This window comes from Crinia signifera, chromosome 2, assembly GCF_055691185.1.
Source record: "Crinia signifera chromosome 2, ASM5569118v1, whole genome shotgun sequence".
Lineage (NCBI taxonomy): Eukaryota > Metazoa > Chordata > Amphibia > Anura > Myobatrachidae > Crinia > Crinia signifera.
In genome coordinates this window covers 316,409,661-316,436,310 of record NC_139218.1, presented here as the reverse complement: position 1 = coordinate 316,436,310, position 26,650 = coordinate 316,409,661, and the positions used below count along the sequence as shown (strand labels likewise).

General features: G+C 46.9%; 1 protein-coding gene across 7 annotated transcripts in view; it reads right to left on the bottom strand.

Annotated features, from left to right (window-relative positions):
• PRPF40B (pre-mRNA processing factor 40B) overlaps positions 1–26,650 on the bottom strand; it is a 150,823-nt gene that overhangs the window by 24,580 nt on the left and 99,593 nt on the right. For all 7 annotated transcript variants that reach the window (XM_083169029.1, XM_083169031.1, XM_083169028.1 and 4 more), the window contains 4 exons: positions 25,346–25,496; positions 22,019–22,152; positions 9,153–9,267; positions 1,285–1,376 (listed from right to left, as the gene is read on the bottom strand). In XM_083169029.1, the coding sequence (XP_083025155.1) occupies positions 1,285–1,376; positions 9,153–9,267; positions 22,019–22,152; positions 25,346–25,496 (492 nt within the window). The remainder of the gene's footprint in view (positions 1–1,284; positions 1,377–9,152; positions 9,268–22,018; positions 22,153–25,345; positions 25,497–26,650) is intronic.

Here is a 26,650-nt window from a genome sequence, read left to right as displayed (position 1 = left end):
CACACAGAGAAATGCCTGAGTGCTCTAAAGCACTCGGTGCTGCCTGACCACTCGGTCCATCATTCGATGGTCGGTGACCATCGGAGGATGGGGGAGGTTCCCACAGATGGGGGAGGAGATCACATGAAACATCCGTCGGGTGGCGTCTTACCGCATTCGGACGGTGTGAGTGATCCGTATGGTAGGTGGGGCTAAGACCACTCGGTGGCCGTCCAAAATACGCATCCGTCTGAGTCAACTAGAATAAGGGCCCATGTGAAATGGTCTTTGCGGTGTGTCGCATAATGTGTAATGAGCTTTGGGGTGTGTCGCATAATGTGTAATGGGCTTTGCGGTGTGTCGCATAATGAGTGAGGGACTTTGCGCTGTGTCGCATAATGTGTGAGGGGCATTACCCTTTGAAGCGAGTTCACACACCTTTTTTTGGGAATGTGTGCATTCTTTATTTTTAAAATATCCATTGGAGGGGCACATTTTTACTGTTCGCACTAAGGGTGTGATGCGCACTGGTAGAGACCTGAGATGTGGGGGGGGGGGGGATTATAAATTTTGCTATGGGGCCCACAAAGGTCTACTTGTGACCCTAGTCCCTGAATCTGTACATGAAGTGTAGCAGCAGCAGCAGCTGTTTTCCCTATACAAGTTCTGTTCTGCGCAGTATACTGACTCAGTCACACACAATACACAAGTGTCATATCAAATTAATCAGCACAGTCTCTTTGTGCAGCATAGTCACATTGTGTTGCGACTAAGACATATTTTCAGCAATAAAAAAATCATCCAATGTTAGCAGAGTTGCATGGGACCTGACGGCTCCCTCCCGCCAGGCCTCCCGCACTGAGACCTCTCCCTCATACTCCCAATTGATAACATGATTAATTGCTGTTATGTTTTTATATGCTACTTTTGCTGGACATAATTTCATAAATATATGTGCCATAAAAATAAAGCAAACTTGTATTAAGTGATTTTGAAATGAACCCGGTGTAGAATTAGATATGCAGTGAATCACTGCAACAGAACTTGCAGGGGTTGCTGACCTACATGTGGTTTATTTCTTTGGAAATAACACTGTGTCACTACTGAAAACAATTCACCCTTTCATTTGCAGGGAAGCTTAAAGAAGATTTATCAACGATACAGTAGCAAAGTATATACATTAAATTATCTGCAGGTCATCTTCATTATGAACTAATGGATATAACTGAATGAATACGGCTTTGCAGTACCGCTTTTTGCATACATCGCTATACACTCAGTTGATTGGTGGTTTGCTATCCTTACCTTCAAAATATCCTTAATAATTTTTTTCTCATCATGGAATCGAGCCTTCAGATCTTCCACATAGAACTTAAACAGATCAAGTGGTGTAGAGCCTGAGGAACACAGGAGGGTGAGGACAGGTAGACTTGGAAGATAAGCAGTAACATGCAGTATGTGCAGAAGTGCAGTAACCCACAGCAACCAGTACAAGTTTGCTGTTTGGACTCATTGAGATAATCAGTTAGAAGGTTACAGGTGCATTTTGTTTTGAGGAATGTAATTAGGATTTTTAAAATCGATTTTAATTTTCGGCAGCTTGAGATCCACTTCATGCTCACTGCAGCATATAAAGGCTGCAATCTGAAGATGGTTGAACTTGCCACAGGGGTACAAAGGAAACCCCTGGTGGACCTCAATGCCCAACTCCTACTCTAAGGATTAGGTTTTAAACTGTGCAGTTGAATAATACATTATGTATGGAATCGGTACATCTGTCAGAATGAACTTAGGTCTACAGTCATTAGGTCGACCCCACTAGGTCGACTGGCAGGAAGGTCGACCTGATTTAAGGTCGACATGGGCAAAGGTCGACATGACTTAAGGTCGAATTTGCATAAAGGTCGGCATGAGGAAGGTCGACTGGTCATAAGGTCGACGTGGGTTTTTCACTGTTTTTTTATCCGAATGTCGACACAGTCGACATGGACACAGTTGGCAATGAGAATCGGACCCTCGCATCGCTCGCAATGCTTCGGGCACGGTGGCTGGCTTCGCTCGCCACAGCTTTAATAACCTCCTCCACGCCCTAGTGGATGGTAGGGCATGAAATACCGCCTGTTGGCACATGTCGGCTCAAAAAACAGTGAAAAACCCCATGTCAACCTTATGACCAGTCGACCTTTATGCAAATTCGACCTAAATTCATGTCGACCTTGGCCCATGTCGACCTTAAGTCAGGTCGACCTTCCTGCCAGTCGACCTAGTGGGGTCGACCTAATGACTGTAGACCTAAGTTCATTCTAATAGATGACCGCTTCCCTTATGTATATGTTAGTATATACAGAAAGGATTCCCGCACCAGTTTAAATTATTTTTGATTATATATAGGAATTAATTAATTAATATTGCTACCCAATACTTTGAACAAATTCCACTACTCCACAGAAAAAAAAAGAAAGTAATATATGGGTGGACTTGTGTATCCTTTTTCAATGTATTAATTTAAGAAATAACTTTTATTTAGGTATAGATAAAATTGGTGAAATATTTAAAACATAGTAAATAGATGTGAAAAAGAAATGAAAAATAAGAGCATTAAAACAAAATGGGCCACAGTCTCATACAGTCCTGTATTCGCAGGGTTAAATGTGTCCCTGTGTGCTCAATTCTGATCCCTATGTTTTTAATGATAGAAAGTGAGGCTTTATTTTAAATTACTGTCACTGTGTATGGTTTTTTTTACAAAAGTCTCCCCGTTCTATTATTTCTTCAAAGTGAGTTGATACATATGTCCATTAGTTTCTATGTTTCACTTGTAACAATATTATTAATATGTATCTAAATCACTATTCAGCTGTTTATAGATGTGTGTAACATGTTTATAGATGTGTTATAGACATTATAGGAGCTAAGGCATAGCCCCACGTTTCTTAATAAATGTTACACACATCTATAAACAGCTGAATAGTGATTTAGATTGTTACAAGTGAAACATAGAAACTATTATTTTCTAGAAGGTTCTTAATAAATAAAAAGTCGATTCTGATTGGTTGTCCATAGCAACATCCCACATGAAAAAGAACTCCAATGTTAGTAAATTTCTTCCTGTGAGTTGCAGTGTGTACATAAATAAATTGTGTGTGTGTTATTTAGATTTAGGTATTGTTTCAGAATATCTGAATAAAAAAAAAAAATGTAATAGATCAATTGAAAGAGTCAATCAATTCTGTGCGGAAACAGCTGCTATTTCATGGTTTTATCACAGAATCAAAAGATTGAATACCCCCCATTGTGTTGTAAAATAATGTTAATAATTTCATCTGCCATCATCAGTGTCCTGTCCCCTGGTGGAACTGTCTTTATCTACCATGTACTTGTTCTAATTTGCCTTGTACTGTAATTCGTTATGTTCTTGTTTTTCACCCATCTATGTATTGTTAGGCGCTGCAGAACCCTGGTGGCGCCATATAAATAAACAATAATAATAATAATAAAACAGCAGAAATAGCAACCCAGTACTAATGATGTGGCTGCTGCCAGTCATGATAATAATTCAAAATCTACTTAATTAATTAATTACCAGTTTCTTATATAGTGCAGCGCTTTACAGAGAATATTTGAACATTCACATCAGTCCCTGCCCCAGTGGAGCTTACAATCTACTGTTTATTCCCTACACACACACAGACATTCTAGGGTTAATTTTCTTGGGAGCCAATTAACCTACCAGTATATTTTTGGATTATGGGAGGAAATCGGAGTACCCGGAGGAAACCCACACAAGTACGGGGGGAATATACAAACTTCGCACAGTTAGGGCCATGGTGGGAATCGAACCCATGACCTCAGTGCTGTGAGGCAGTAATGCTAACCATTACACCGTCCGTACTGCCCCCATACAGTTCTGCTATTAGGGAATGCTAAAACTATGGCAAGGCATGCTGGGATGCGTAGTTTCACAACAGCTGGCATGCCTTAAGGTGTCCCAGGGAACACAAAGTTTTATAAAGGACACCTGAAATCAATATTTCACAATGTTAGAGTAAACATCACCTCTAATAATAAATGGAATATTTACTGCTGAAAAATCTAAAATTGCTAACACTCCATACCCAGAGGCGTAGCGAGGACAGTGCCGGAGGAGCACCAGCTCCAGGCGCCGGAAGCTATCATGGCGCCGGAGCCGTGCCGGCACCACAATCTCGCCCGCTCAGGTGCCCAACTCAGTGTGGCTCCCCCGCCGGCTCCCTGCTCCCCGCTGCATCCAGGAGACGTAGTATATTTAAAAGTCACATCTCCCGCTGGACCGCGCTAGCCAATAGGCGTTCGCGGTCCAGCAGCCACCAGTTGATTGGCTGCTGGACCACGAGCGCCTATTGGCTAGCGTGGTCCAGCGGGAGATGTGACTTTTAAATAGCAGCACCGTGCACAGCGGGGAGCGGGCAGGCCTGGCGACAGGGGGGGGGGGGGGTGCGCGGAATGCACCGCTGCTGCTTTGCCGGCTGTGGGTGGGATGGGGTGCACTAATCTCAACCACACACCCACTCTGCTGTGCACTATTCTCACCCACCCTGCTGTGCACTATTCTCACCCACCCACTCTGCTGTGCACTATTCACAAAAGCTGTGCACTATTCTCACCCACCCACCCTGCTGTGCACTATTCTCACCCACCCACCCTGCTGTGCACTATTCTCACCCACTCACCCACCCTGCTGTGCACTATTCTCAGCCATCCACCCACCCACCCTGCTGTGCACTATTCTCACCCACCCACCTACCCTGCTGTGCACTATTCTCACCCACCCACCCGTGCACTATTCTCACCCACCCACCCTACTATTCTCACCCACCCACCCTACTGTGCACTATTCTCACCCACCCACCTGTGCACTATTCTCACCCGCACACACACCCTGCTGTGCACTATTCTCACCCGCCCACCCACCCTGCTGTGCACTATTCTCACCCGCCCACCCACCCTGCTGTGCAGTATTCTCACCCACCCACCCTGCTGTGCACTATTCTCACCCACCCACCCACCCTGCTGTGCACTATTCTCACCCACCCTGCTGTGCACTATTCTCACCCACCCACCCTGCTGTGCACTATTCTCACCCACCCACCCACCCTGCTGTGCAATATCTCACCCACCCACCCTGCTCTGCACTATCACTCCCACCCTCCCTGCTCTGCACTATCACTCCCACCCTCCCTCCCTCCCTGCTCTGCACTATCAATTACTCACACCTTCCCTCCTTGCGAGCAAATTTCAGTCCCCCTTGGCAATGAGCAATTTCAGTCCCCCTTGGCATTAAGCATTTTCAGTCCCCCTTGGCATTAAGCATGAATCCCCTGGCATCGAGCATGAAGCCCCTGGCATCGAGCATGTAGGTAAGTGGCACTTATGTGTTAAATGTGTAATGGGCATTGCGGTTTGTAAAATAGTGTGCGATGGGCATTGCGGTGTGTTAGTATGCGATGGGCATTACGGTGTGTTAGTATGCGATGGGCATTACGGTGTGTTAGTATGCGACGGGCATTATGGTGTGTTCTATAGTATGCAATTGGCATCATGTGTGGCTTTATGTGTAACTGATATTACAAAGTTTGCTAAAATGTGCAATGGGCATTACGGTGTGTGGTATAATGTTGGGCCGTGCCCACTTTTCACAGAGTAGGAGCCTCACCTACTACAAATTGGGGGGGCGCGAAACATGGCCTTGCTCCGGGCGCTGTGGCACCTAGCTACACCACTGTCCATACCCCACATGCAGTGGCAAGGTAAGGCTTTTGTTTGTGTGTGCTGGTCCTGCTACATCTGTTGCACGCTCTCAAATTCCTGTTGCGTAAGCCAGTGACAAACACAGTCAGGCATATTCTTCTGTAACATCATATGCTGATGATGCAACACCTCTCTGGGGTAAATGTATAAAGATTGGAGTTCTATTGAAGATGGGATGTTGACAATAGAAACCAATCAGATTCTATCTATTATCTTCAAGAATGTGCTAAATAAATAAGTAGTAGAATCTTCATTAGAACTCCCATCTTAGTAAATTTGCCCAGGGCTCTGATTCTAGTAGAAGTGACAGACAGATCAATGACCATAAAAAAACAGAAGCACACTAAAGGCCCCCATACACTATGCGATTTTGGGCCGATTTCATCCGATTTCGGCACTTTGTGCCGATAACCGGGTGAAATCGGCCCAAAATCGCAGGACTGTGACATCTGATCTGATCCGATGCGCGGTCCCGTGCGCATCGGATCGGATCAGGGAGGTCGGACGGTCAGTACATACGATCACGTCCGACCTCCCTGTTAGCTGGCGGCGCCGGTGAGTGCTGACCTGGGGGCGGTGTGGTCAACAGCAGGGCTCATCAGGGCGACGCCGGAGCGGGCAGCGGGTCCTGACGCTGTAACTAGCCGGCGGCGCCTGTGTGTGATGATCTGGCCGGGCGCTGTGATCATTCACATATATCATTCAGCAGCGCTGCGGGACGGACGGGGCCAAGCAGTGGCGGGTATTATATTTTTAAAACACCTGTCAAATGACTAGCTGTTCTCTGATTGGCTGAGAGCTCTCAGCCAACGGTCAGTCATTGGCTGAGTGCTCTCAGCCAATCAGAGAACGGCTAGTCATTTGACAGGTGTTTTAAAAATATAATACCCGCCACTGCCCGGCCCCGTCCGTCCCGCAGCGCTGCTGAATGATATATGTGAATGATCACAGCGCCCGGCCAGATCATCACACACAGGCGCCGCCGGCTAGTTACAGAGTCAGGACCCGCTGCGGCGTCCCCCTGATGAGCCCTGCTGCTGACCACACCGCCCCCAGGTCAGCACTCAGTACCCCCGCTGCCTGCCCCACTGCTGCCCCTGATCACCACCAGCCCCCATGCCCCTCACCGCCCGCCCCCTGCCCCTCACCGCCCACTGCAGCTCCCCGTACATGTGATAAATTGCAAGCGATTTATCACATGTAAAATTTGGCTCATCAAGTGCCAAATTGTATGTGAGCCTCCCGGGGAGCTGCCGGGCGGCTCAAAGGAGTATTGGGTCCGACTTGTCCTAAGGACAAGTCGGCCTAATGTATGGGGGCCTTAAGGGAAGAAATCAATGCTCTGGATTCACTGTTTTTTTCTGGCGAATCGGGCTGTTTTCACTTTTTGCAGTGAATCTTTTTCACTGAAAATCTGATTCACCCTATTCAATGTTCACTGTTCTCTGAAAGCGAAAAGTGAATACCGGCCAGTTCTTTGTTTCATGCTCGCTGCAATTCGCTGTTGTTTTTCAATGGATTTTTCAATGTTATTCACTGTGATTTACCATGAGTGTATTCAATGCTCAGATGGCAAATTGCTTTTAATGATTTTCGTTGTGTGTCACCGTTTAGCAATCGCCATCTTTTTAAGGTGAACTGGAATGTGATCTTTCAAAATAAAGTTGTTTTTTTTTGTGTGTCAAAATATCAGTAATTTTATTCTGTGAAGGGGCATGCTATTTGGATTCATGTGCTTGCAGCACATGAATATATATATAAAAAAAATTTTTTTACACATTACTCCACAAGGGGGCGGGGAGCCACTCATTAGATATTCACTGCACACTGGTCCCGCTCATTACATATGCACGAGCGGGACCAGCGCAGTGGCTCCCTACACCGCATCCGGTGCAAGCACTCCTGGGGGACAGCTTCTGCTGCCTTTGTCCCAGGGAGCCCTCCTTCTCCCCCACAGTATCTGGCGCAGGCAGGGAGGCTTCCATCTCCCTGCCTTGCGCTGTCCCCCGGCTCCCTGCGGCATTCGCTGGGGGGGGGTTTAAAAATCGCCGTCAGGGGCAGCAAGCCCCTGCGGCGTTGAATAGGGTGTGAGGGAGGGCTGCCAGCGAATGCTCCAGCCCTCCGGTACTCAGCGATTGTGCAGCGAATCCTAAACAGGATTCGCTGAACATAGCAATTAATCACATTGAATACTGTCCTAAGGATGAAGAACAAACTGTGTCTAGAGGTGTCCAGGATAGCTATTTCTGAGCCTGAAGATGTGACAATGAAGGACAACAACACGATCCAAAGGTTGGAACACGAGATGGACTCATATGCCGAAGTGTGGGGCATGACCTGTTATGCATTGATATGAATGTGCGTGGAGCCTCCAGACAGGCACGATAAATGTATTCACACTCTACCCCCTTCACGGCACACCTGTGTACTATTCCGTACCATTATCCATAATAATAGATTTTGACATTTAGAAAGATATTGCCACCTGGCTCAAGCTGATATGGTTGTAATTCAAAGTTGCAAGCTCAGTTCTATCTCTTCATACACAATCCCCTGTGTGCTCCATGTGTACATCTAAAGGCGAGTCATAGAAACAACACAGTTTGTGTCCATTTGTAATTATTTCTCTCTCTTGAGAGCAAATTATCTAAGATGGGAGCTCTAATGAAAAAGGGATGTTGCCCATAGCAACCAATCAGATTTTACTTTTTGTTTTATTTAGCACCATCTATGAGCAACAGCCCATCTTCAATAGAACTCCAATCTGAGTAAATGTATCCCTCTCTCTTGTATGCAAGAAAGTTGCTTGCCTCTGATTCTACTGTTGCGGTGCTGTCCATACTGCATGCAGCTGCTCGTGTGGTTCCATACTCCGGGGAGTGTGGTCGGCTGCTGAGGCTTAGCTTTGTCATTGCACAGCACTTATTTGACACCTGTCACAATCCCCAGGGTTGGGGGAACCTACTAATATCCTTCAATGTTTAGTCTATTTGCCTCATACTAAGAGCCACTGAGTCTGTGAGTTAATCTATGCTGCTATATTTGGAGTACGTATATAAAAGAACAGTTTTTCTCTTGGTAGTCTTCTCCATTACTTTCCTTACCAGAGTCCGGTGATACATAACTGGAGGTATTTTCCAGCAAATATTGGGGTTTATGTATTATTGTCATGCTTGGATTTGTCCACTACTTTTTGGTACTTTCCTTGCCACTCTCTGATCACTATATTAAGTACTGATGCACCAGATATTTACATATTCATAAACTATTTTTTTTTTTTTATTGGATTATCTGTATAGAAATATTACAGTAACTCCTATAAACAGAAGTAAGCAAAGTAAGCTCAAAAGTAAGCATAATATTGTCCGTTATTAAATGGGAATCACCTGTCTGTCCCAGCATGTTAGCAAAGCGAAAGTCTGTGCTTACTGACGGATACAGTTCCATCCATGTGGACATGGAGTGTAATTGGCCAGTCTCATGCAGTTCATCCAGAAACACCTGAAAGACATGGCATACAGGCATTCACATTAGCTGAGATGATAACACAGGAGGATCCTAATGGATAATTCATTTCTGTAAGGCTGCGGTCAACATAAATCCATAAAGACCTACAAATTCCACAACAATAAAATATTTACTGGACAATATGAGTGCGGTAAATCGCTGACAGGTTGCACTGGATCCGCATGGGGAATCAGAGGAGAGGCCCAATTACCGCAATTAGGCAGAACAGGCAATATTATCTATTTTCCGGGAATGAAGAATTTCCTCCAGCACATATTAACAAAGTGATGCTGCACTCATTGCCACACCACATCATACATACTGTACATCCATTTTATAGCTGCCGGCTGTTCTGTGGTATGCTATAGAGAACCTGCTTGATCTGTGCATAAGAGCAAGAGAGCACCCAATATTGGCGTTACAGATGAAACGATTAATTATGTATTTTTACATCATTTGTATTTTTTAGAATTTGAATTTGTCTGCCCACAAGAAAGATGTCATAGGAAATATGGGCAGAATATCGAGCATGCCCGCACACTGCACAATAATGGGGCATTCCAGCCATTATCTGGTCAATTTGATAATCAAAGCAGAGCATTTCTTGACGTTTTTGGGCCGTTTTATCTGCATGTGGCTAAAATAAAGAACAAAGAAACAGACCAATCACCCGATTGGCTGAATAATTGTATAATGTGTACCTAGCTTAAGTATGCAAGAAGTGAATGATGTGAATAATAATGCTTCTCTGTAAAGTGCTGTGTTCCACTATATAAACAAAGCATAATGAATAAATACAACAATCAGATTATAAATGGATAACTCGCCATAATATACTTTGTATTACTACATATAAAATGCATTTATGGTTGCACTTATTTATCCAAGTGAGTTTTAACTCCTGAGTACCTTTTTGCTTCTCACACTACTTCTTACGTGTTCTTTTTAAGAGCAGGGTGCTCTATGACTGCCATCTGCTGGTAACTATTAGTTATATTTTCTAAAGGCACAGCTCTTGTTTTGATGCCTACTATGCAATTGCAAGATATATACAGTGCAATATATGAGTCTATCCCATTTACCACAAATGGTCATGAAACACTACAGATCAGGGGCGTAGCTACAATAAAGGCAGCCCCCGCAGCTGCTTGGGGGAGCCGCCTGCGGTGGGCGCCCGGCATACTAACTAGTGTGTCACAGCGTGTGACAGGCAGCAGCGCCGGCTGGGATGAAAGCAGCAGCTGCTGCTGGACGGGACTCAGGAGCCGGGGCTTACATAGAAGGGCAGCAGCAGCAGAGGAAGTGACTTTACTTTCACTTTCCACGCTGCAGTTCTGAGCCCCGCCTCCTCCCTCCAGTCAGTGCTGAGAAGTGAGAACAAGCGTGTATTCCTGGAGCCGGAGCTGCTGCCTCTTCTCTGCCAGGGGACAATTGAGCTGGCCCCGACAAACACCTGCTGCTGGACTCCCTAGTGCTGCTGCTGGCAGGCCCTCCACCCAGCGCCAGTGGTATGTACAATATTATTAATATCTTGGGATATATGTATGGATGTCATTTTAGGGACATATGGATGTATGTATGTATGTATGTATGTATGCATGAGGGTGCAGTGTATGTATGTATGTATGTATGTATGTATGTATGTATGAGGGAGACAGTGTGTGTATGTATGTATGTATGTATGTATGCATGCATAAGGAAGTCAGTGTATGTATGTATGTATGGATGTATGTATGTATGTATGTATGTATGAGGGAGACAGTGTGTGTATGTATGTATGTATGTATGTATGTATGTATGCATGCATGCATGCATGAGGTAGGTAGTGTATGGATGGTTGTATGTATGTATGTATGTATGTATGAGGGAGGCAGTGTATGTATGTATGTATGTATGAGGGAGGCAGTGTATGTATGTATGCATTAGGAAGTCCGTGTATGTATGTATGTATGTATGTATGTATATATGAGGGAGGCAGTGTATGTATGTATGTATGTATGTATGTATCTATGCATTAGGAAGTCCGTGTATGTATGTATGTATGTATGTGTGTATCTATGCATAAGGAAGTCAGTGTATGTATGTATGCATGCATGAGGTAGGTAGTGTATGGATGGTTGTATGTATGTATGTATGTATGAGGGAGGCAGTGTATGTATGCATAAGGAAGTCAGTGTATGTATGCATGCATGAGGTAGGTAGTGTATGTATGGATGGTTGTATGTATGTATGTATGTATGAGGGATGCAGTGTATGTATGTACTGTATGTATCTGTATATATCAGGGAGGCAGTGTATCTATATATGTATGAGGTAGGCAGTGTATTGATGTACTGTGTGTATCAGGGAGGCAGTGTATGTATGTATGTATGTATGTATGTATGTATGTATGTATGAATGAGGTAGTCCGTCTATGCCCGCCCCCCAGTCCTGCGTTCCATCCCAGTGCCTACCCCACTCCCTGCCCAATATCTGTCCCCACTCTACCTGCCCAGTATCTGCCCACCAACTCACTGGATATCCTCTCTCTCCCCCCTATGCCTGCCCAGCATCTGCCCCCCTCCTCTCCCTGCCAACCATCGGTACCCCTTCTCCCTGTCCACCATCCGGCCTCTGTCTGCCCACCATCCATCTCCTCTATCTGCCCACCATCCGTTCCCCCACTCCCTGCAAACCACCCCCTCTCTCTGCCCACCATTCATCCCCCTCCCTCTTCCCAGCACCTGTCTTCCTCTCTCTGTCCAATGTCTGTCCCCCTCCATCCCCAGCATCTCTCCCCCTCTCTCTGTCCAGCATCTGTACCACCTCCCTGCCCATCACCTGTCCCCCTCTTCCTGCCCGACATCTGTACCACCCTCTCTCTACCCAGCATCTGTCCCATGCACACTCCTCAGCATCTATCTCCCCTCTCCCCACATCTGTCTCCCTCTCTCTGCCCAGCATACACCCAGCTAGAACTGTATCCCATGCACCCGGAATGATGAAAATGAATTTGTGGCTCCTGGGAATAGTATTTCCTTGGTGTCCACAACCCGTTTTATTAGACCATACACACTTTTCTAGGAACCTGCACGAAACAGCCCCCCCCCCCCCCCATTTATGTATTGTAGTGCCCCCACTGTAATTTTTTCTGGATCCCTGTGTGTGTATATATGTATGTATTTTTATATATATATATATATATATATATATATATATATATATATATATATATATATATATATATATATATAGTTAGTGGGGGGGGCGCCACAAATTTTTTGGCTTGGGGGAGCAAAATTTATAGTTACGCCACTGCTACAGATGGCTCAGCAGTTAAACACATGTCAATGTACAGACAACTTCCTGAACCATGATCTGAGACTTTACCATAATCATACTAGGGACCAGTTGTCACATCATTGGGGCAGTTTAGGGCTTTCTTTCACTTGAGTGGCACAGACAAGTAATATGTTGCATTCTCGTGGTTATTATTAGTATTGGCAGATAAACTTGAAGTGTATGGCTAATGGCAGACAACTTGGTAGAGGCTATAAATGTATCACACAATTCATATTAAAGCTTGTGTAATATTAAAGAAAACTCCTAATCTGTCCACACTGTAGTATCTCCTCCCTGCCACCCAAGGTTGGTATCATCATGCTCTTCCCTGTTCCCCATACCAGCTGCCTTCTTGTCATAATCATTTTCACAATACACAACCAATACCTTATGTGTATATATATATATATATATATATATATATATATATATATATACATACATATGTCCCCTTTACAATCCATCCACTGGCTGGCCATTACCTTCATGATTACATTTTACAAAGTCCTCATCAGGGTCTCCCATTCATGCATCTCTGAGGTTCATTCTGGCTACTAACCCTCCTTTCTGCCAAGGAACTATGCCACGCCACCCCTCTGCTAATCAGCTCTTGCATCCTTCAAGAAATTTTCAAATGCCCCCTACTTTTGAAACACCTTACCCACCCTGACTAGACTCTAGCCCATCCTTCAAGAAAGCTAAAAAAAAAAGTCACCTCATCGGTACAGCATCTCCTGACGCAGCTCAGAATACTACAACCAAACATTCTGCCTATCATGTCAATTCTAGTAGCATCTATTTTGCAGGAATGGCCAAACCGTCGATGGTGATAGATTAGTCAAATTGACCACTTGACCAGTTGCTTACGGTGGTCATTCTGTAGTAGCTAATGACAATCACGCTAATTCCTCCTGGCTAGCTGCACTGGACTGAAGCCATGGCTGGTTGAAGCCGTGGCTATCTTGGTAGGCTGTCACTGTGATGGCAATAGCTATTATGAATCAGGCTGATACTTCGCTGGTCAAGGGTCTACCAGTGCTGCAGCTAGAAAGCTGGAATAATGGTAGCCATGGACATAGGGCTGGCTAGAAGATGCATTGCAGCCCAATTCAGGATCACTATACAGAATGGCGGGCATAGTTTTATTTTTGTGTTTGTTATTTTCACGTGAGTGTCTATAGGACCCATTTATTAAAACTCACAATACTTCCTCCTTTAAAGTATTGATTTTATAAAGTGTGGCGAGCGCATCGGAATACACGTCAAGTAATCCAAGTCCCCTCGCGGGGCTCGCCGCACTTCGGGTCATTTTCAGGGTCCGCTCGCCTCGCTGCCCTCGCCACAGTTTATATAATCGACTCCACGCCAACATGGATAGTGGGGGTATAAACAGGTTGGGAGGACGCGTACCGGGCATGTGATTTGCATGCGATGTGATGCGTGGGCAGGGGAAACTCGAAACTACAAAAGTACCATCACATGCGATGCGATTTCCCTGCCGCCGTGAAACTACACAAGTACCGGAACCTTTTTGAGAATGTCGCCATTTTCGACAGTGTGAGCAAAGATACATTGATGTGTTTTTTACTGCATATTATCTATGTGAGTAAGGTAGGAATCATTGGCAACTATTCATGCATGTTCAAAGAAACCTTGATATGCTTCCCCTCACTTTGCTAACATGTAAGTGAGGTATGTCATTAAGAAGGCTTCAATAATTTAGACCAGGGGTGGCCAACCGGTCAGAGGTAAAGAGCCGAAAAATATCGGTAGTCAAGCTAAAGAGCCGACATCATGCGCGCGCCGAAGGCACATGCGCCAAAAAAAGGGGCATAGTCTATTTTGACCCCTTGGGTGGGTGTGATACAAATATGCCTCCAATAGTGCAGTGCCATATATACATATGCCCCCAATAGTGCCAGATACACATATGCCCCCCACGGTGCCAGGTATGCACCACATGGTGCCGTGTATGCCCCCACAGTGCCAAAAAATAGGATTTATGGTCTTACCTTGATAAATCCCTTTCTTTGAGTCCGTAGGGGGCACAGGAGTTCACGCTGGGTATGAGAGGTGAGGTAGCAGAGCGTGCACCAAAGGGTTACAAAAATGTACCCAGCATGCTCCCTGCCTCCCTTCTCCCTCATAACCCGCCCCCTGACCCTGGGTCACTAGTTTCGTTAGCAAGCCCAAGGTAGGAGCAGAGCCAGAGAAGAAGGAAGAGCAAACGCACACCCACATAGCATACAGGCCCTAAAGCCATGGAACTTTCCTACATAGGAAGCCCCGCTACCAGGTGCGTCTGGGAGGGCGTCCTGTGCCCCCTATGGACTCAAAGAAAGGGATTTATCAAGGTAAGACCATAAATCCTATTTTCTTTATCGTCCACTAGGGGGCACAGGAGTTCACACTGGGACGTCCTAAAGCTGTCCCCTCACGGGTGGGGGACGCTCCTGGACTGCGGAAAGCACATGTCTACCAAACTGTGCATTAGCCGATGCAAAGGTATCAAATGCATAAAACTTGATAAAGGTCTGGGAAGAGGACCAAGTAGCCGCCTTACAGAGCTGTTCAGCCGAGGCGCCTCGATTAGCGGCCCAGGATGTACCCACAGACCTGGTAGAATGTGCAGTAATCCCCTCCGGGGGAGTAATCAGTGTGGAAAGATACGCTTGGCGAACCACTGATCTGAGCCATCTCGCCAAGGACTGTCTGGAAGCGGGCCAGCTCCTCTTATTGGCCCCATAAAGCACAAACAGTGAACCCGACTTACAAGTTGACTTAGTCCTGCGAAGATAAATCTGCAACGCACGGACTACATCAAGAGAAGCTTCAGCTTCAGAAGAACCTGGAAAAGAAGGCACCACTATTTCCTGGTTAAGGTGAAACTCAGACACCACCTTTGGATGAAAATCCAGTTTGGTACAAAGAACCGCCCTGTCCGGGTGAAATACCAGAAAAGACGGTTTCCATGATAATGCACTCATGTCAGACCCCCTTCGTGCTGAGGAAATAGCCAACAAGAAGCCACCTTCCAGGATAGCCATTTCAGATCCACCTCCTCCAGAGGCTCGAAAGGAGACGATTGAAGTGCCCGGAAAACCTCTAAAGAGGGACCCCTCAACAGCCAGCCCGTCAAAGCCAGGCGACTCAAGTCCGGGTGTCGGAATGGCCCCTGTGAAATTAGGTCTGGACGCAGAGGTAGACTCAGAGGAGAGGCTACCAACAGGTTCCATAGATCCGCGTACCAACCTCGACGGGGCCAATCTGGGGCCACTAGGATCATCATTCCTCCCTCCTTCCTGAACTTCCACAGAAGGCGAAGTAGGAGTTGAAACAGGGGGAATGCGTACACTATCTTGCCGACTTAAAAAGTCTGCCTCAACATTGAGAACCCCTGGGATAAAGACTGCAGAGATTGCAGAAATCTGCTTCTCCGCCCACATGAATATCTTGGAGACTTCTTTTATCGCTCCTTTGCTGCATGTCCCGCCCTGCCTGTTGATAAAGGCCACAGGCTTTGTGCTGTCGGACCGGATCTTTACAGGGCACCCTCGGATGAGGGACCCCAACCTCTGAAGAGCCAGAAGGATTGCTCTCAATTCCAGGAGATTGATCGGAAGGCGACTCTCCTGACCTGTCCAGCGACCCTGAAAAGATTGAGAATTGCCAACCGCTCCCCAGCCCCGTAGGCTGGCATCCGTGGTAAGCAAGACTCAGGTTGGAATCCAAAACGGGCGGCCCTGAGACAAGTTGTCTGTCTTTAACCACCATGTGAGAGACAGGCGAACCTTCGGGGGCAGTGTGATCAATTGACTCCTTAGACGAGTATGATCTCCTGTCCACTGGCTGAGAGTGTAAAGCCAAAGTGGGCGCGAGTGAAACTGTGTATACTCTACCATGTCGAAGACACCACCATACACTTGTGTACTGAGACCCTTCTGTGACCTATAAGGGAATGAATCTTCCTCTGAAGGGAGTGGATCTTATCCTCTGGAAGATATACTCTCTACAACCGAGTGCCCAGCCGAGCTCCCAAGTGAAGTGTCCTTTGGGAAGGAGTAAGAAACGATTTCTTCCAGGTTATCCTCCAACCGTGAGATAACAGAAGTGTAATCACGACCTGCAAATGACTCCGTAGTAGGTCTGGGGACTTTCCAAAATCAGTGGGCCGTCCAGGTATGGAATCATCCGAACCCCCAGCCGGTGCAGGTGTGCAGCCCTGACCGCCATCACCTTGGTGAACACCCTGGGAGCCGTAGATAGACCAAAAGGTAGCGCCCTGAACTGGAAGTGTTCGACCCGGAGGGCGAACCTCAAAGTGCTGATGTTCCTGTCGGATGGGGATGTGAAGTATATCTAGCGAGGCCATGAAGTCCCCTGGCTCCAGTGAGAGAATGATCGAACGCAGGGACTCCATGCGAAACTTCGGCACTCGCAGAAAAATAGTGAGCGACTTCAGATTCAGGATAGGACGGTGAGAACCATCCAGTTTGTGAATCAAGAATAGGGTGGAGAAGAACCCCTGACCCCTCTGCTCCTGAGGAACTGGAACAATGACGTTCGAGTCCAAAAGAGAGCAGATGGAAAGCTGTAGCACTTGTAGTTTCGCTGGGTCCTTTGGAAGACCCGTGCAAAAATAACACTGAGGAGGGGGGAACCGGAATGTCAGGGCAAAGCCCCTGTAGACCACCTCCCTGACCTGTTTAGCCACTGGACGTCTGGTAGCCCAGGGCTGCTTGGTGCAGGGCTTGGCTCCCTTAGTGGATGAGGAAAATCTAGAGGAAGGACTAGTGCCGTCGGACAAACCTCTCTCCACCTTGCCCGCCCACTCAGACACTGCCTTGGCCACCCATGACGCGGCAAGCGTGGTACACCTAATGGCCCCTGCCTGTGAAAAGCAGTCCTGAGGAAATTCTCAGAGGGGTCCTTCAAAGATGAAGAATCCGAAATGGGCAGTACTGAAGCGCGAGCTAATCGCGCAACATGATCATCCGCCAGGGGAGGATTTTCCCACTTAGCCCTCTCTGTGGGAGGAACAGGTTAAAAAGTAGTAAGTTGCTTGGAAAGCTGGAACCTTCTAAACGGTTGAGACCACGCAGTCTCCAATAAATCCTCCACGAGGGCCGAAGGCGGGAGCTGGGCCGATACTTTCTTAAGACGCTTAAAAAGCAGGTCTTTACTTTTAGGGGCAGGAGCCTCATCCTCCCTATGGAGGACTGCCTTAACCTCCTGCATCGGAGACTCTACCTCCACTGAGGACAAAGTGTCATCGGCCCCTGCGGATTCCGCCACTGAGCTAGAATCCGAATCGGAACGCGGAGAACCCGCATCGGGACTCTGCTGCCTACACTGCCTCCTGGAATCCCTGCCCGCCCGAGTAGCCGTCAACCCCTGCACAGATTGTGCAAAGGATTGCTACCAAGGGGGCTCTACATAAGCAGGAGCTGCCCCAACACTGGTGCTGGCCACTGCCACAGGGGGCATGGGCACAGGGGGCAGGGGCGCAGGAGGTAAGGAGTTGACAAGAGGTCAATATGTCAATACCTGAGTCAAGGTCGAAGCCCAGGCCGGTTCCTGCTGTGAAGGCAGCAGAAGATCTGCTTCAAGGGCCAAACACCTGGAACAGATATCCTCCTCCTGCCGAGAGAGTATGTCCACACATACCCTACAGGTACGCTGCATCGGAGATGGAGTCTCCTTGCCAGGTTTCGCCTTAGGCATACTGTCCATGATAAAAGACAAAAAACACCAGCAGTTACAACACTGACACCCAAGCAACACACTTGCAGCCTTACCCACAAAGCTTTAGCAAAGCCATTTGGTATGGGCAGATAAACTCAACAATTTAGCAAGCTGAAAAGGAGACACCGTATATCCAATACTATGAATGGTGACAGTGTTTCAAACTCTCATCTCTTCCAATGATATTGGAAGGAAGACAGCATCAGAGTACCAGCCGCAGGAGAGGATAAATACCACAAACACCAGGCTCCAGAAGCAGGGTGTGGGGGAGAATCCCAGCAGCCTCCATCTCTAAACCCAGCAAGTGCCAGAATGGCTGCTGATTAGGACCTTAATGAGGAGCTGGGACACCTGTGGCAAACATTTTTTTTTTTTTTTGGGATTGTGGGAGGAAACCGGAGTACCCGGAGGAAACCCACTCAAGTACAGGGAGAATATACAAACTCCGCACAGTTAGGACCATGGTGGGAATCGAACCCAGGACCTCAGTGCTGTGAGGCAGTAATGCTAACCATTACACCCTCCGTACTCCTACAGCACCTGGTGTTCCTATGTGGTCACCCACTCAAGTACTAACCAGGCCCAATATACAGCATTAGCTGTAGATCCCAGGCTGTCTTCAAGCTTCCAATGATATTGGAAAGAAGACATCAGCAGAGCTCAACCATCCAGCCAGCAGCAGGAGAGGAGAAATACCACACACACACACCAGGCTCCAGGAGCAGGGTTTGGGGGAGAATCCCAGCAACCACCGTCTCTAAACCCAGCAAGTGCCAAAATGGCTGCTGATTAGGACCTTAATGAGGAGCTGGGACACCTGGGGCAATCCTACATCACCTGGTGTTCCTATGTGGTCACCCACTCAAGTACTAACCAGGCCCAATATACAGCATTAGCTGTAGATCCCAGGCTGTCTTCAAGCTTCCAATGATATTGGAAAGAAGACATCAGCAGAGCTCAACAATCCAGCCAGCAGCAGGAGAGGAGAAATACTACACACACACCAGGCTTCCAGGAGCAGGGTGTGGGGGAGAATCCCAGCAGCCTCCGTCTCTAAACCCAGCAAGTGCCAGAATGGCTGCTGATTAGGACCTTAACGAGGAGCTGGGAAACCTGGGGCAATCAGAGAGCAAGCCTCAGCACTTCCCCAGGGGTGGGGGAGGGACTAATCTACAGCACCTGGTGTTCCTATGTGGTCTCCCACTCAAGTACTAACCAGGCCCAATATACAACATTTCCAATGTGTATGGCTGTAGGTTCCCAGGCTGTCTAACCTCCCCCTCAGGCATCAACCCCCGGGACATAGCCTGACTAATTGTCCCTGGTGATCTAGTGGAAAGGTGGAGCAGTCCAGACCCCCACTGCCTGCCCCCCCGCTGACTCCCATACAAACGGGGGGGGATCGCTGCTAGACGCGGCTCCCTGCAAGCAGGGAACTGCCGCTTACCTGCCCGGGGACGGAGTGCAGCATGCGGGAGCCTCCGAGAGAGGGTCCCGCGACGGAAGTCCCCAGCCCAGTCTCCAGCGCTGCCGTCGCCGCCGCGTGATGGAGCTGCGCTGCCGGTGATTCACTAAAAGAGCACCTGCCGCAGCAGCTCTAACCCATGGCTGTTCTAACAGCCGCGATAATGGTGCTGCTCTCTCCTTGGCACCAAAGAAAAAACTGGTGACCCAGGGTCAGGGGGCGGGTTATGAGGGAGAAGGGAGGCAGGGAGCATGCTGGGTACATTTTTGTAACCCTTTGGTGCACGCTCTGCTACCTCACCTCTCATACCCAGCATGAACTCCTGTGCCCCCTAGTGGACGATAAAGAAAGCTGGTATGCCCCCACAGTGCCACAAACTGCTATGCCCCCACAGTGCCACAAACTGCTATTCCCCCACAGTGCAAATTTCCCAGCAGCAGCACTCATCGTTGTTGCTGCTGCTGCCAGGCGGGGAGAGGACAGTCTGGTGTCCCCCTGCAGTCCTCCTGTCATGTCACCGATGGGAGGAGAGCACAGCACACCGCGTGTCTCCTTCCCCCTCACTTCCCTGTGACTGGGCCGCCCACCAATCAAAGCTCACTGGCCGGCTCCTGATTGGCTGCTGGCCCACGAGCTCTGATTGGTGGACGGCCCAGTCACAAGGATTCACAGTAAGGGGTAGGAGAGATGCGCGATGCACGCTCTCCTCCCCTAAGAAGGAGAAGGGATTCAGGGAACCGGCAGCAGGGGAGACTGGGACAGACGGTGGGCAGCAGTGGGAGCAGGAGCCGCACTTTACAAGGAGGAGAGCCGAATGAGGCTCAAGAGTCACAGGTTGGCCACCACTGATTTAGACAATCAGCACTGTTGTTCATACTCAGATGTTGTTTCCTTATACAAAAAAAGAAACAAGAAATCACATACTTTTTCTCTTTATATACCACAAACACTTGAGAGGAAAAGAAAGAAGTACCATCAAGGGAATAACTATCCACAATTATCTCACCACAACCACAGGAGCAGGAAAGTTAAAATTCACAGCTTTGCATAGTTTATTTCAAGTTCGATAAACTGCCAAATTCACTGAATTCAGATAAAAACTTAGGGAGCAAAACAATCGACTCTTTGATCAAGGCCAACAGATTGTTCACTAATAAAGCTAGTTTATATTCCTGTCCCACTAGGTATGAATATGGCTATCACCAACACTGCCCTGCCTGGTGCGGTTTGTATGTCAAAGACCTCGGAGAATGAACTGATAACCTTTGCAGATGGTGAGTCATAAAGAGCCATGATTCTTTGGAGACAGGTGGCCACAAAAGAAAGACTAGTCTAAAACTCTCGATCAACCCAGTCAAAAGCCTTTTCTGCATAGGTGGAAAAAGGATCACGTGTGAGGCAGACAACGAGGCAGAATGAACCAGGCTGAAACTATAGTAGCGCTGTATCCAGCTTCACGGCCAAGACCAAAGACTTACTTGTCTCACAGTTAACTTCGGTAACAAGTTACAGCTATTTGCTTTAAGTTTAGCAAAAAAGTTTCATTTGAGTGGTTCATGGAGGGGGGGCTTTGGGGGTTGCAGTTAAAAAACATTAGATGATGAGTGGATGCAAATGGATTTGCACAGCTGCGATTCACTGTGAATGGCATCGCAGCTGCACGAATATGTGCAAATCCATTTGGGTGGATGGGTGGGATTTCACTCTGGAGGGGCGGCGACTAACTGGTCGCTGATCAGGCCTGAATTACCTCCAATGTGAAGTGTGATAGTCTTCTTGTGCAAATAACTACATTATGTGTAATAGAGTAATAGTCTCTGGTAAACTAGCAACATATGCATCCTATATAATAAAGAACTGCAAGACATACCAGCTACTAACAATTGTTGCACTATGTAATTCTAACATTATTTGATTTAATAAGCAGTGTGTGAGCTTTGTGTGAGCTTTTAATTAAGTAAGTGTAGTTCATCCTTTGGTTTTTGTGGTTACAAATGGCATAGTTCCTACATTACCCTATTTGTCAAGTGAGGAAGGGCATGTCTATGCCAGCAGGACTTGTCACTTGCTTTATGTGGTTCTAACAAGCAATAACAAATTTTGTGGCAAGGGCCCATGAGTTTTTCCTTCTTATTATATCATGTTGAACTTGAGGGATATTAGTAGAATTAAATAAATCTGCCATCATTTTCTAAAGACAAGATTTAGTGATACCTGAAAGGATTCGCGGTTTTTGCGCTGCTGGCGCCTTTCCCGTAGCCTGGTTTTCTCTTTCTCTTCTAGTTCATCTTTTTCCAGAGCTCGGATGTGTTCCTCAAAGCAAATGAGGGCATCTTCCTTATCCATATCTAGGAATGATTTCAATACAATGGCATCAGCAATTAATAATTACACAGAATGACCTTCCTGAGGCCCCCATACATTGCGGCTACTTCTCCCCTCTGAGAAGTCGCGCGCAATGCTCCATGAGCATGCGGTCCTTTTGCATGCGATATATCATATGAAGTAATTCAGGAGATTGCATCTGCAGCAGGGGCATCTCTCAGGGTCTGGTGCGATGTGCACGGGACCGCGCATTGCATCGGACCTGCTGTCAGTCGTCTGCAATTTGGGCTCTCTGTGATTGATTGCTGCAATGAGCCTTTAGTAGCTGGTTATATTACGGTTATTACAGTAACTCCATGCATTTGTTGACCTCACATGATGTGTATAATCCCACATACTTGCCTATAAGATCATTGTTGATAAGTGTGGTTTAAATCTCTGCCAGATGTATAATAGGACTTTATAGCTATGATTTAAATAAGTTTAACAGCATAAATTACAGATGTCTCGTTGTTGTGCACATAGTCCAACACTTCGTAGCATTACACAGTTTTATATACAGGAACAAAGCCCATCACTTGTTTTCTGTTCATTCCACAGGTTGCCTAATGCTAAATGCATAGTGGAACAGGCAGCACTACTTTCAGACAATAAGAAAACCTAATGAAGTGGGTGGGCCGGATGAGAGGGAGGAATAAAGCTAAACATGACATAACTTGGTGTCATGTAGCACACATTTCCCACTACATCACTGCTCTAGAAGTAGGTACTGTATGCAGATGTGTTGGCATATACTGTACCTAAAGGCACCTTTCCCCTCTCCCCTTCCTCCTTTATCTTAATTAGAATTCATTCTTGTGGAATGCAGATGATAGGTTTACAGTGTCTAGGTCGACAGTCAATAGGTTGAGACCAAAAGGTCGGCATGCACTAGGAGGACATTGACAAAAGGTCAACATGCCCTTGGTTGTCATTTACAAAAGGTCGACACACTCAAAAGGTCGACATGGCAATGTTTTCTATTTATATTTTTGTACTTTTTCCTTTTTCATGGTCCACTCCAATTGGGAACAGTGTGCAGAGAGCAGCGAGGCACCAGGCCCGAAGCATGGCGCTCAAAGCAAGCAATGCGAGGGTATACGCTACCTTAATTGGGGGTCCAGGTGTCAATACTGACCAAAATATAGGAAAAACTCATGTCGACCCTTTGTCAATGTCGACCTAGTGCATGCCGACTATTTGATCCACACCGATTCCTGCTTCCTTCCTTTCCACTAATATTTACTGGCGGATATCAGAAATTGTGGGGTCGGGGGGCTGATGATATAGGCAGGGCCCACCTTGGTGGTTGAAGCGATGGATATATGCATATAAATATGGGGCAGTACGGATGGTGTAGTGGTTAGCATTACTGCCTCACAGCACTGAGGTCATGGGTTCAATACCCACCATGGCCCTAACTGTGCGGAGTTTGTATATTCTCCCCGTACTTGCGTGGGTTTCCTCCGGGTACTCCGGTTTCCTCCCACAATCCAAAAAATATACTGCTAGGCTAATTTGGCTCCCAACAAAATTAACCCTAGAATGTCTGTGTGTGCGTGTACATGTGGTAGGGAATATAGATTGTAAGCTCCACTGGGGCAGGGACTGATGTGAATGGTCAAATATTCTCTGTAAAGCGCTGCGGAATCTGTGTGCGCTATATAAGAAACTGCTAATAAATAAATAAATAAATATAAAACGCTGCAATGACTAATGGCCCGATTCAGACCTGCTCGCTAGGCTGCAAATATACGCTGATTAGCAAGCTGGTAAACGCTGCCCCGGCGATTGCACGCCCACCCTGCCAGCCGGATCCCCTCGGTAAGCTGTGAGCGGATGTGTACGCTTACTCACTGCTCGCATGTGCCCACACAGAGGAGAAATCATTCCATGGTCTCTAACCATTGAATGATTTCTCCTCTGTTCGCTCTGAAAAGGAGGCTAGTACTTACTTTTTCGATAGACGTCTCTGACGAATTGGGGGCGGGCGCTGACATCATGTGACATCATCCACCTGACCTGAGCAGGCAGGGGCACACCTACATTCCATTGGGCCGCCCAGCGTTTCTATGGGCGCGAATTCACTGCAGCTTAGATGAAGGCTGCTACATCTGTACATAAATACCGTTGTGGCGTCTCCACCTAACTCACACACATATATATACCCGGCCATGCTACAGACACCTCTCTCTCACACATACTGTATACCCCAGCACTGCACCACCCACCTTTTTCACACACATACCCCGCAAAGTCACACCCCGTTCTTGCGATGCATCATAGAAACATAGAATTTGACGGCAGATAAGAACCACTTGGCCCATCTAGTCTGCCCCTTTTTTAAACATGTTACCTCAAACCATATTTGATCCTAATTTTTTTGTAAGGATATCAATATGCCTATCCCAAGCATGTTTAAATTGTACTACTGTACTTGCCTCTACCACCTCTGATGGGAGGCTATTCCACTTATCTACTACTCTTTCTGTGAAGTAATTCTTCCTCAAATTTCCCCTCAATCTCCCTCCCTCTAGTTTCAGCAGAACACGAGGACATGCACTGAAACTAGAGGGAGGGAGATTCAGGGGCCAAGTGGTTCTTATCAGCCGTCAAATTCTATGTTTCTATGATGCATCGCAAGAACGTGTGACTTTGCATGGGGGCTGCGGGGTATGTGTGTGAGAAAGGTGGGTGGTGCAGTGCTGGGGTATACAGTATGTGTGAGAGAGAGGTGTCTGTAGCATGGCCGGGTATATATATATATATGTGTGTGAGTTAGGTGGAGACGCCACAACGGTATTTATGTACAGATGTAGCAGCCTTCATCTAAGCTGCGGTGAATTCGCACCCATAGAAACGCTGGGCGGCCCAATGGAATGTAGGTGTGCACCTGCCTGCTCAGGTCAGGCGGATGACGTCACATGTTGTCAGCGAGCACATGTTTACTACTCGGGTGTCATTGCCGTAAGTAACACTCGTATATACAGATGATTTACGTCAGCTTTGCATCAGGCCTCACGTGTGTAAAAATGAAACTGATCTATAAACACCTATTTAGGTGGTACATCATTACTGGAATTAGTATATAGTACATGTTGTCACTTTTACTGTATTGACATTTATAGCATGGTATTTGTATTTGCTTGATATTTATATTGGTGAGAACAGACTCACTCTGCAGCTCTTCATCCTCTGCAAACATAGGATTATCCATGAGGTACTGCTGTGCTTCTGACCACGTGGTCTGGAAACCGACATTGCTCATATTATCCAAAATATTTTTCAGTGCTTGAACATTGCGTTTCCTTAGCTGTTTTGCTTGTTCCTAAATAAATAGAAAACAAAAAAACAAATAGTGGTACTTGTGTAATATCTGGGCGCCCGATGGGATTGATTATATGCCTTAACTTAAGGCATACAATCAGATGCGATGGACGCGATTTTCATGTAAAATCGCGTCGATCGCATCGCGACCAAATCGCATGTGATGCGATCGATGCTATTTTCCATAGGATTCAATGTTAACATGGTCCTGTTCATTTCCCCACTATCCAAGTGGGCATAGAGTTGATTTTATATAGCGTGGCGAGCGCAGCAAGCCACCGAGCCCAAAGTGTGGCGAGCGGACGCGGATTACTTAAAATGTACATGTGCGGGTTACTTAAAATGTATTACTTAAAATGTATTTCGCTGCGCTCGCCACGCTATATAAAATCAACTCTATGCCCACTTGGATAGTGGGGAAATGAACAGGACCGTTTTAACATTGAATCCTATGAGAAATCGCGTCAATCGCATCGCATGCGATTTGGTCGCGATGCGATCGACACGATTTTTCCGACCCGATCAAAAATCGGGCGCCCAGATATTACACAAGTACCCAAATAGTTTCTAGTTTTCACCTTTACCTCACACTTTTTTTTTTCACACATTAGGGCCCGCACATCCTGCTCTGGCAATGTCTGCCAGTAGCACAGCTGTTCATTAACAGAGGCCGCCGAGGATCTCCGAGGTCTCACAGAGCAGCAGGTTCGCGTAGTGCAGGCTCTGTGTCTTGCAGGATTTTACTTGAGCACACCGCGAGACACTGGCCCTGAGCTGCTAGTATCTGCTGCTCTGGCACCAGTGTGGCAGTGCAGGGATGCCCAGGTGTGGGTTGGTGTGCACATGTACATATAGTGTTCATTCTAGCACCCGCTATCTTTGAAAACCCATGCAGTTCCTCTTCCCTGCCTGGGGTGTCGCTGTCTGCTGTGGTGTTTCTAGCACAGGTCTGGCTTGCATATCAGTGCTGATATACAGACCACACTATGCTAGAAGCAACACAGCAGCCAGCGACACCCCAGATAGGGAAGAGGAACTGCATGGATTTTCAAAGATAGCAGGTGCTAGAATGAACAATATACATACAGGGGAGGGGTCTTTGCCAGCAATCTTTGCCGCTAGGCCCCTACCAGCCTTGCCCTGCCCCTGTTCCTT